The sequence below is a fragment of the Bos indicus genome, chromosome 19 (genome assembly GCF_029378745.1).
Source record: "Bos indicus isolate NIAB-ARS_2022 breed Sahiwal x Tharparkar chromosome 19, NIAB-ARS_B.indTharparkar_mat_pri_1.0, whole genome shotgun sequence".
In the NCBI taxonomy this organism is placed as follows: Eukaryota; Metazoa; Chordata; class Mammalia; order Artiodactyla; family Bovidae; genus Bos; species Bos indicus.
Genome location: NC_091778.1, coordinates 16,245,846 through 16,257,785, shown reverse-complemented (window position 1 = coordinate 16,257,785; position 11,940 = coordinate 16,245,846). Strand labels below are relative to the sequence as shown.

The window sequence follows — 11,940 nt, the reverse complement described above, 5'->3', positions numbered from 1 at the left end:
TTCAGCATACAACACGGGTTGCATTTACAAGGTTACTTCCACCCAGTAAGTCAAAGACAGAGTTAGGGGGAAAGGAGCCCCATCTTACAGATGGAAAAACAGAGGCAGAGAAAAAAAGAAGAAGGGAAACAAAGGTAAGCCAGAGGCCCCAAGCTTAGTCACTGTGTCAGGATGGAGGGTAGGACGGTGATGGTACAGGGTTAATCCGTCCAGGTACCAGAATGCCTCTTCAGATATGCCCAAGTCCATGAATCTGGCTCCTGCTGGAAACACACGTGGTAGAAATAAGGGAAGAAAACCGGGTACCAGCATGAATTTCTGGGTCCTTCCACAACAGCATCCTCTCTTGCCAGTAGCACTGTGTTTCCAGAGAAAGGAGCTGAGGGCTGAGATGGCTTCCCAGCGAGAGAGTGTCTCTAGCGCCCCAGGGGCTGCCGGCAGCGAGCAACAGGCATTACCCTGCAGGTGAGTTGGGGGCCTTGCGGCCTGTCCCTTCCCCCATCAACAGCACCATCACGTGTGATCTCCCTGGAACACTGGGCTCTGCTCCTAGTGTCCTTTGTGATCTCCCTGGAACGCTGGGGTCCCCAAGCTCCCTAAGTCCACCGTCTCCTGGCAACCTGTTGGCTGGAAGAAGACAGGAGGGAAGCGTGAGTGTTTGAGCTGAGCAGCCCACGTGGGTAGCTTCTTTGGCTGCAGGGTCTCAGCCTTGAGGAATTCACAGACATCTGCAGGCACGGAAGCCACCCTCAAGGGCCTGGATTCCTGGCTTTCCCCTGGGACTGGCTTACCAGACGGGGGGATTTGGTCAGACACACCACGCGCCGGCTGCCCAGAGATCCTGAGCTTTGGGTGCTGTCCAGGAGAAGCCGGGTGCTGGGCACAAAGCTCCAGGAGCGTCCCAGGGCAGGTTTCAGCTGTCCGCTGTCCCTGTCTCGGGTCATGTGATTGGTCACCTGCGGCAGAAAGAACCAAAGGCTTATAGACTCATAATGCTGGTACAGAGGACATTTGCTCCTATGGCTTCATTTTACAGACGGGAAAGCTGAGGCCAGGTACAAGGAAACGACTTCCCCAAGGCTCCATGACTTATCACCAGTCTGGAGTCAGGACCCTGGGCTCCTGACTTGCACAGAGCTCTTGCCACTAAACCACGATTCCGGGACTTCCCTGGTGGTCAGCGGTTAAGACGTGGGTTTGATTCCTGCTCCGGAAAGATTCCATATGATGTGGAGCAACTAATGCCTGCATCACAACTACTGAGCCTGTGCCTGAGAGCCTGTGCTCCACAATGAGAGAAGCCACGCAGCGAGAAGCCTGCACGATGCATTGAAGAGTAGCCCCCACTCGCCGCAACTAGAGAAAGCCCTGCCCAGCAACAAAGACCCAGTGTGGCCCCCCACCCCAAATATGCAGCCGCTGAAAGTGGCACTCTTAAAGAATCTACTAAAAGATTCGAGAAAGGGTGTCCTTTTTTAAAAATTAAAAAAAAACACAAGATTACAATTTAGTTGGAAAGTTGATTAAAAGTATATGTATATATATAGGCAGAGAAAAAAGATTCAATGAAGGTATATATAAAAAAAAAAACTAATATGGTCTCTGTGGATGTGAAGATTGATTACAAACTGGACACTTATATTTAACTATTTTTTACCTTCTTCTATGAGAAGCATGAAGACTTTCAAAAAATTACTCCATAAGCAGAAAAAGTTACTCTAAAAGCAAAAAAGATCCTGGAAAAGGATCTGGAAAGCTCTGGAAAAGGCAAGCGCTTCATAGAAAGGGACAGAAACCAAATCAGTGGTTGTCTGAGGCTGGGGGGATCTTTCTGGGGTGATTGAAATATTCTGTATCTTGATCTCGCCAGATACGACTGTTATCAAACCTCAAACAAAGAGAAGTTACTCTGTGTGAATTACACCTCAATAAACCTGACTTAAAGAAAGTAAAAAGAAAAACAAGACTGTCCCTGGGCTCCCCTGGTGGTTCAGTGGCTAAGACTGTGCATTCCCAATGCAGGGGGCTCAGGCTCAATCCCTGGTTGCGGAACTAGTCCAGCATGCCGCAACTAAAGATTCTGCATGCTGCCACCAAGTCCCAGCGCAGCCAAATAATTAATTTTTTAGAAGTGTTAAAAATAACATTGCCTGATCCCCTGGCTATTTATGTGTCTGATCCCCTCACAGTCTGGCACTCTAGATGACCCACAGAAGTTGGGCTATGACCCTTTCCCAAAGGGTCACTCTGGGGGTTCAGAAGCTGCTGTTCTAAGGAAATAGAGAGCACCTGGAAAGAACCTCCTCACTTGGTGAAGTCCAGGGACCAGAGAGAAGGCTAGCATGGCTGGCCAAGCCCACTTCCTCACCAGCACTGCCACACTGAGGTCCCGGGCCAAGGTCTTCAGCTCTCGGGCCAGCTGCATCATCAAGGCCAAGCCTGGAGGAGAAAAAGCCAAGAGGGTGGGCAGCGGGGCAGCGGGGACCCGGCTGGCCGAAGACGGGACTCCAGAGCCGGCAGGCAAGATCACGACCCTCCACCCTGTGCTCTGCCACACCACTCACCTTCCCTCTGCTGACCTCCCAGAAGTGGGGCGACCACCGCAGCGACCGAGTCCACAACCACCACCTTCAGAGTCCCGGAAGAACTGCTGACCTTGGGGGAGTGATGGGAAGCAGATGCCACCAACCAGTTGGCCTCCAGGGGGCACCCATTACCAGACAAACCTGCTCCTCTATCAAAAACTGGTAGGAAATAACCTCTCCCACCCCAAATATAGCTGCCCCTCCATGATGGAACTCGAGCAATGCCTTTTCCCCCCACCCTCATGTGTATGTATAACAGATTATACTGAAGACTTGGGCTTCCCTTGTGGCTCAGCTGGTAAAAAATCCACCTGCAGTGCAGGAGACCTGGGTTTGATCCCTGGGTTGGGAAGATCCCCTGGAGAAGGGAAAGGCTACCCCACTCTAGTATTCTGGCCTGGAGAATTCCACTGACTGTATAGTCCGTGGAGTTGCAAAGAGTCAGACACGATTGAGTGACTTTTACTTGCACTTTCACTGAAGACTTGGATGGACCGAGAGAGTTTAAATCTCAGGATATCAGATACTCTAATTACATTTGAGAAATTCCTGCTCAGATCCTATGGTCCCTGATCAGAAAATTTTTTCTTTTCTGTTTTTTAAAAGACTTTTTTGACGTCAACCCTTTTTAAACTCTTTATTGAGTTTCTTACAATACTGCTTCTGGTTTATGTTTTAGTTTTTTGGCCCCGAGGCATTGAGATCTTAGCTCCTCGATCAGGAATTGAACCCGCACCCCCTGCATTGGAAGGTGAAGTCTTAACCACTGGACCAGGGGAGCCCCAGATGTCATGTCACTCTTTTGATTAGGCTTCATTATATGTCAAACGGAATGCACTGCCAGCCCATGATCACATTGTTACACAGGACAACCTGTTGCATTTTGCTCTCACACGTATGCTGTCTTGCAGGAGCAAGCGGCCTTGCTGTGAACTGCCTATGGAAAGCACCACATGGCAGGAATAGTGGGCAGCTTTGAGGACTTGAAGACGGCTTCTGCCAACAACCAGCTGCCAGCAAGAAGCTGAAACCTCTAGGAAATGAATTCTGCCAACAACCTGAATGAACTTCTAAGTGGTTCTTCCCCAGCTGAGCCTACAGATAAGAGCACAGCCCACCTACCACCTTCATCACAACCTAATGAGACCCTAAGCAGAGGACCAGGCCAAGTTGTGCCCAGACTTCTGACCTACAGAAATTAAAATAATAAATACATGTTGTTTTAAGTCATAGTTTGCAGTAACTTGTTATGCAATAATAGAATACATATCATCTAACAGTGCTACTGTTAAAAAAAAAAAAAAAGTCTTTTGTCCTGGGAGTTGAGAGGTTTGAGTTATAAGCTTTGATCTTAATGTAAAAAAAAAAAAATTTTTTTTTGGCCATGAGTTATGTGGGATCTTAGTTCCCCAACCTGGGATCAAACTTGTGCCCCTTGGAATGGAAGTGCAGAGTCTTAACCACTGGACCACCAGGGAAGTCCCTAAGCTTTGTTCTTATCCTAAATATGTGGTGACTGTGGGCAGCTCACTGAATGTCTCTGGCACCCCCTTTGCTCGATCCCAACAAGAGGGTTGGATTAGGTCAGGACTACTTCATGTCTCAACACATGGGGAGGCATAACCTGCTATGATTCCTATGCCAAGTATTCGTTCAACCATTATATGATCTAAAGTTTGTTAAAACGATTTATGTTACATACAACCCGAGGTATGCCCACGGGAACATCATATGCTTTGGGGTGAGAGGTAAAGTTTAAGATAAATTAAACTAGTCTCTCTAAGGCTTCTCCCAAATGTAAAGGTATAAATATCATGCACCATATCCTATTCAAGCACCCATCAGGTATATCAGGGTACCAACGCAAATGCCATTCCTAACCTCTCTCCCTTGTCAACAGGACTCTGAATGTGTTCAAGCACTGGGCAGAAAATCTGACATCAGGGAAGGTGCGCCCAACCTCTGGACTAGGACATAAAAAAAACATAACTCGGTTCTTGCCAGTTAGGTGTAAAGGGAACTGGGAAGTGTAATGGTGGGTTCTAGAGAAAGAGGTACAGAAAAGGGGCATATATCACTACCCTGGATATGGATGTGTGAAGACGTGCTGCTTGGAGCCATGGCAGCCACTCTGCAATCATGAGGGGGAAAAGCCAGAGAATCAGGCACACCAACCTACAGCCCTGATATTATGGGTGTGCCAACCTCCAGACTTATGTGAGATAATTAAACGTCCTCAAGGTTCAAGTGTCTGTCAGATAGATGCTATTAATTTGCAGCTGAATGGACCCAGTTGGAATGTAGAGATGAACAGGACCGATCCTTGCACTCAAGGAAGGGGCTTACTCTTTAGTGGGGAAGATGGGCATGTGAACGAGAAGGCAAAGAATTGAGGAAGGAAAGAATTAAACATCCAGAAATCCCATCCTGGGAATGGCGGGCACAGCTAGAGTCACCAGATTGCACACCTGCCCACACGCAGACAGCATAGGTGAGCTGTGGGGAGCAGGGAAGGCAGAAGATCAGGCTCACCTGCTGGGACACAGCGCCTCGCAGGTCCTGCAGCACGTCCAGCATCTGGAAGATGTCAAACGCACGCACCACCTGGATCCTCTGGAGAGCTCCTGCCTGAAGGGGCAGGAGAGAGAAGGGAGGGCCTTGGAGAAGAGGAGCCGGGGGTCGCGCAAGATGAAGAGGGATTTTGAGGTTGAGAGAGAAGAGGCACTTAGACACAAGGACTCAGGTACAGATGGCAGTGGGCTTTGTCTGCTGGGCTGGTTCGCAACATGCTGGCTGCCTGGGTGCTGAGCTGCAGAGCCAAGTCAGAGCTCTGTGGGAAGGAGTGGCAGTGACCAGTGTGCCTGCCCTGGGCAAGATATGGGGGAGAAACACAGAGGCTGGGCGTGTGTGTCTGCCCTGAATGAGGGGATGCCACGGATTGGGTTTCTAGGAAGGATCGTTGTGGGTAGCATCCAACTGGGATGACGTCATAAAGGGGAGGCTTTACAATACAGGAAGCATTGGTGGAACAGCAAGTTTTAAAGCCAGAAATGACCAGTCACCCAAATGGTCCAAATTCTTGCCGTGTTAGATAATGGGGTCTTATGGTGTCAGAACCTCCAAGGAACCCAGGCTTCCTGCCATTTACCTGCTCCTCCTCATCCGGGGTCCTGGCCTGAAGCAGCTGGAGAATGCGGGAGGCCGTGAGCCCTCCATTGGAATCAATGTAGAGGACGTTCTGCTGCAGGCCATGGGCCACGTGTGCTGCCACACAAAGACATACCTGAGTAGAGACGGGTCATTGGGTGAACCTGAGCTCTCAAGAAGGGCCCAGAATGGGAGTCCCCCACCAAATCTCATTCAGATCCCAGAGGCACGGATGGGCCCCGAGACATGAGTTCAAGTCCCACTCCTAACCACCCGTCTTCTCTCTTCCAAGCTCTGAAATCACAGGATGCTGGCAGAAGCTTCCCCAGAGATCCAGGACTATGCATCCACCTCCCCCAACCCTCCTGGCTGCTGGCTGCAGGTGTACCTGGGTTTTGCCGCTACCCGGGGCGCCTACAATTTCAGTCACTTCTCCAGTGTAGAGACCAGCATCTAGCAGTTTGTCCAGGCTGATGGCAGAAGAGGAGGGAAGAGCATCAACCGAAGGGATTGGAGGGGAAGGAGCAGAGGAGGGGAGGAAGAACAGCAAGACATTCCTTCCAAGCATTGTTCTGTCCAGAGATGTTCTGACATCTCTGGCCAGGAGGCTCCTCCTTGTGGAGTCTCCTTTGGGGAAAGCCAGCATGGCCGAGTGTTTCCCCTCTGGCTCCTCATCCTTTCACTCTTGCCTTAAAGATCACCTCTGGGTAATCACTTCTCTCCAGAGGTCTCTTCGCTGCCCCATTTAATGGTTCTTCTCTCAATCTCCATCGCAGCCCCTTCTGAGTTCCCTCGATAGCACTGCCCATAGTTTGTCATGGTTTAAAACTCTGAAATAATTACAGATTCACAGGAAGTTGCAAAACAAACAAACATGTAGTGAGGTCCCGTGTACCCTTCAGCTGGTGTTCACTAATGGTAGCATCTTTTACTCTAAGATGGTTTGTTCTCCATCTTAGTGCAACAGCGAAAAACAACACTGGTGGCGTCCACAGAGCTGCAGCTCCATTCCTTCCACGTGTGTCCGTGTGCACAGTTCTCTGCCATTTCATCCCACGTGTGGGTTTATGGAACCACTGCAATCAAGACAGAGCATTTCCATCTCTGCAGGGCTCCCTGTGCCACCCTTTTATAACCACATTCATCCCTAAATCCCTAGCCAGCCCCTGGCAACTGCTTAATCTGTTCTCCATTATCATCATGTTATTTCAAGAATGTTGACTTCCCTGTAGGTCCAGTGGTCGAGTCTCTGTGCTCCCAATGCAGGGGGCACAGGTTCAATATCTGGTCAGGGAACTAAGACCTCGCGTGGCGTGGCCAAAAAACAATTTCTAAAGAGACCCAAGCATGAATATTTCTTAAGCTTCCCAAATGATTCTAATGAGCAGCCTGGGCTAAACCACAGGTCTGGACTCTACAATCAAGAATCAATTGCATTCCTGGCCATGAGGATCTCCATAAGGAATTCCCAAATCCACCTTGACATGGCCAGACCCCCCGCCGCCACCACCACCACCTGCCTTATGGAACAGAAGTACAAGTGAGCCTAACCCTGTCTTGAACACAAGTGCTGTCTGGAATTTATCCTCCACCTTCCCCCCAAACTGGCTTTCGTTCATTCTTTCAGTCACTCATTCAAACATCGCCTGAATGTCTCACATTTCCTATAGGCCTTTTTCTAAAACAAGGGGGAGGCAGAGATGAACAAGACACAGCTCTGGTCTTCAAGGAACCACCCTTCTCCCCCAGTCAATACAGCTGCTTCCGAGGCTCACTGCCTGCTCTCCCACTTGTAAAGATGCCCCCAGCACTACAGGCCGTGAGAAGACCTACTGCAGAGGGACTTCCCTGGTGGCCCAGTGGTTCCTTGCTTCCAAGGCAGGAGGCTCAGGTTCAATCCTTGGTTAGGGAACTAAGATCCCACATGCCAAGTGGCCTGACCAAAAAAAAAAAAAAGGCCGATTAAAAAATCAGAGAAACCTGCTTCATTTGGGTTAACCAGCATTTCGTGAGCTGTTGACTACAGAACTTCCCTCCACTCCCGTGTCAGAGTTAATACCCATCAGGTGTCCAAAGACCACTGTGACAAAGGCTAGAAGCCTAGGGGTCATCTTTGATTCGCCACTTTTGTATCCCCCAGCAGGAAGGCTTACAGCATTTCTTCAATATGCCTCCTGCTGTCGCCCGCCCCAGATCTGCTCACAGCACCCTCCCCTGCTGTATCCTCCTGGGCCTCTCCTGCCAGCCTCCGCAGCCCCATCTGCCCCGCCCACCTCCACCCGTGCCTGTAACTCTACTTTCACGACACAGCCTCCTGCCTGGAGGGAGCAACAGGGCAGACGCCTTAGAGCTGAGTTCCTAGGCTTAACAGTGTGACAGGTGTGACCTCAAGGGCCTGGTCTGCCACTTACTCACTGCAGGATCTTTTTTCTTTCCCTTTGGCTGTGCCACCCCGCTTGCGGGATCTTAGTTTCCGAACCAGGGATTAAACTATAGTGGAAGCACAGGAGTCCTAACCAGCGGACCACCTGGGAAATCCCTAGCTGGGGGATCTTGAGCAAGTCTCTTAACCTGAGTCCCAGTTTCCCTATCTACAGGATGATGGCTTTCATTTCTTTTTAAAGATTTTTTGATGTGAATGAACCATTTTTAAAGTCTCTACTGAATTTGCTACAATGTTGCTTCTGCTTTATGTTTCAGTTTCTTGGCAGCAAGGCATGTGTGATCTTAGATCCCCATCCAGGGATTGAACCTGCGCCCCCTGCACTGGAAGGTGAGGTCTTAACCACTGGACTGCCAGCGAGGCCCCAGGATGGTGATTTTCATCGCAACAGGCTCACTGTAGTTGTCAAAGTGGTAGCCCCTCAGTCATGTCCGCCTCTTTGTGACCCCCATGGACTGCAGCCCACCAGGATCCTCTGTCCGTGGGATTTTCCAGGCAAGAATACTGGAGTGGGTTGCCTTTTTCTTCTCCAGGAGCTCTTCCTGACCCAGGGATTGAACCTGCATCTCCTGTGTCTCTTGCACTGCAGGCAGATTCTTCACCCACTGAGCCATTGGGGAAGTAGATGGATAAATGAAGAAGATAAGATAAAGTGAAGATAAATGAAGTGAAGATAAATGAAATAATGTACCTAGAGTAACAGTGCCTGCTGCCTGGTGAGCACTCGAAGAAGGCCCATCCATCCTCACTGCACAGAGTGGTCCTGAACCTCTCTGAGCTCCTCTGCAGTGACCCTTGGTGGCTGCCATCCTGCCAGTTTGCTCCCTGACCACTCTCTCTGTATATGCTGGTTTTATAAGCTCCCAAAGGCCAGGCCTGCTTCCTGTTAATCACCCCTTCCTTAGCTGCTTGCACACATGCTCACACCTCTCTCGTGCCACCTGCTCTTCTCTACCCAGTGGACCCCAGGTTCCTTAAGTGTGGGGGGCTCACCCATACCCATCTCCGGTACCCCTGCTTGACACTGGCCAGTGCTGTGAGGGCTCAGGATGACAGACCTGAGCCCTCAACCCAGGGAAAGCAAGCACTGTGCTGTGTGAACCCCGCCAAGACAGTGTGTTATGGAAACAGCGAGGGCCAAATCGATCCAAAGACCTTTGTGGTGGCAGAGTTCTTTATCAAATTCCACACAAACAGGCCAGGGAAGAGGTCAGACTCCCTTGGCCAGAAGCTACCTGTTTTCTTCCAACTCTTTTCTCTCTCCAAACACGGCAGAAGGAAACTACTCTCACCCCCTCCTGCTACAGTGTACAAGGAATGAACCACGTTCAGGAACAAGTACCCCAGGGCTGGAGCCCCACCACTGCCCCTGGCTCCCCTTGTGCTAAACTCAAGTGGGGTCAATAATCACGAATTCACAGGATCACGAAGAGATTATACAACCTATTGTATAACCTTGTTGTTGTTCGGTTGTCCAGTTGCATCCGACTCTTTGCGACCCCATGGACTGCAGCATGCCAGGCCTTCCTGTCCTTCACCGTCTCCAGAAGTTTGCCCAAGTTCATGTTCATTGCGTCTGTGATGTCATCCGACCATCTCGTCCTCTGATGCCCTCTTTTCCTTCTGCCCTCAACCTTTCCCAGAATCAGGGACTTTTCCAATGAGTCAAGTGTTTGCATCAGATGACCAAAATACAGGACTTCCAGCTTCAGCATCGGTCCCTCTAATGAGTATTCAGGGTTGATTTCCCTTAAGATTGACTGGTTTGATCTCCTTGCTGTCCACGGGACTTTCAGAGTCTTCTCCAGCACCGTAGTTTGAAGACATCAATTCTTCGGTGCTCCACTGTATAACCTACTACGTGTCAATGGCTGGTCCTTAACCTAGTCCTGCCGCACTCTCTTGCCCCGTCCACCCTTAAGTGGACAGGGAGGTAGGGCCAGAGAAGAGTTGCTCTGATTTGCTGAATAATAATGAAATACTGACATCTTGTGTTTCAGTGGTTCTCAACCAGCATAGATTTTGCCCCCAGCCCACCCAGGGGTCACAGCTGGAGATATTTTTGACTAACAGACAAGGGTTCTCCCCTCGGTGCTACTGGCATCTAGCAGGCAGAGGCCAGGGAAGCTGCCGAACGACCTACTAAACACGCAAGACAGGTTCCCCCCACCCCAATAATTCTGCATCCCCCAAAGTTAGGAGTTATGAGAAACGTTCTTACAGGGTAAGAGAACTCAGAAGTCCTGACCATCCTTAGCACTGTCTGAAAGAGCCTGCTGGCTGCAGACTCTAGCATCGAAAGCCCAGCGAGAGGCAGTCAGGTGGCCCTGCCTCTGACTTTGTCCCGCACGTACACACACAAACCTCCCAATGCCAGTGGACAGGATGGCCGTGGAGGTCTTCAGTTCCTCGTAGAGATCCGCGCCATTGAAGGGGAAAGCTGAGAACTGAGCCAGCAGCACCCGTCTCAGGGCGACCAGGGCCTGCGGAAGGGGCGGGGCAGCTCAGGACCCAGGCTGCAGCAGCCCAAAAGTGTTCGGCAACGACCCGTCAAAGGAGGGGGCCTCCCAGGGTCTCCGACGCCGCCGTTATCAATCTTTAGGAACCCCTCTGCTCGGGGATGGGCATTTAGAGACACCCAGGTGTGGAGCGTGGAGACGGTCAGCTCACCTTGTAAGACAGGCCACATTTCTGGGCGACCTCCTCCAGGTCTGCACAAACCAGGTCCACCACTGAAAACGAAACACGTGGGGTTGATGGGCAGGGAGGGAGGCCCGGGACGTCCCGCACTTGACTTTCCCGCGCCCGGGCGTACTGGCGGAGCCGTGGGACACGGCGCGGTGCCGGGCACACCCGGTGGGGGTATGGGGGGGTTCTACCCTCCCAGGGGCGTGGCTCGCCCACGTCCACGTTTCCGGGCTCCCCGGGGGCGCAGGAGGGAGGGGAAGGGCCCCTCCGGTGTGCCGGGGCCGGCCGTGTGGCCGTGTGTGGCGCGCGCCCGCGGTCACCTGTCTTGATCCCGCGGCTCTGCAAGAGCTGGACCATGTCCTGGGTGAGGCCCGGGCACAGTCCCGCCCGGAGCACGCCCATGTTCCCTGGGGGCCTGGGGCCACTCGTCCTGGAAGCATCCGCGGGGCCCTCTCCAGTCGTCCCCCACCCCACTCCCGGCGCCCTTTTCTGGACGGGCGAGGAATGCGGGAGGCAGCGACCGCGCAGAGAAAGCGGACCCTTCGAGAGCTCGGGCGCCCAGGGGCCAGCCCGCCCCGGCCGCGCCGCGGCTTCCGGCTTCCAGGCGTCAGGACTCGGCCTGCGGCGCCACCTGCCGGCTGCGGCGCGACGCGCAGGCCGGGCGGTCGGGGCGGAGACAGCTAGGGCTGCACGGAGCCAGGCTCCCAGCGCAGAGGTCAACGCGCCTGGCTCGGACGCTCGGCGCCCGCGTGCGCCTCCTCTTTCTCCTGGGCCACGCCCACCCGGTGCCGCTTTCGGTTCTGAACGCTGGGCCAGAACGTTCGATCAGATCGACCATCTCTACGCCCAGGGACCTACCTGTTAGCGAAGGAAGGCAGTAAAGAGTAAATCGAATAAATCAGATAATTACCGAGATTATGATGGCTGCTAAAAAGCAGCAGAGCACAGAGAGGGCAATCTGCTTCTCTAGTTTCCAAATAAAAGAATTTTTACGTATACAACGATAAAACCCCCGAGTGTATAGAAAAACACACGAATTTCAAACGTCCTTGGCTGGACCTCATCCTCTGGAAGAAA

General features: G+C 51.8%; 1 protein-coding gene across 2 annotated transcripts; it reads right to left on the bottom strand.

Moving 5' to 3' along the window:
- Nucleotides 1–11,470, bottom strand: RAD51D (RAD51 paralog D). Of its 2 annotated transcripts, none has more exons than XM_019982281.2 (10): nt 11,184–11,470; nt 10,846–10,907; nt 10,540–10,658; nt 6,121–6,202; nt 5,734–5,868; nt 5,118–5,213; nt 2,565–2,655; nt 2,290–2,439; nt 792–956; nt 1–627 (listed from the first exon to the last, which is right to left on the bottom strand). In XM_019982281.2, exons 1-10 carry the CDS (start codon nt 11,263–11,265, stop codon nt 455–457), a joined length of 1,155 nt encoding a protein of 384 aa, XP_019837840.2. In that variant the 5' UTR covers nt 11,266–11,470; the 3' UTR covers nt 1–454. The 2 variants fall into 2 exon arrangements, with proteins under 2 accessions (XP_019837840.2, XP_019837841.2); XM_019982282.2 differs by having other exon boundaries at nt 2,369–2,439; nt 11,184–11,468.
- Between the last annotated feature and the right edge of the window lie 470 nt (nt 11,471–11,940).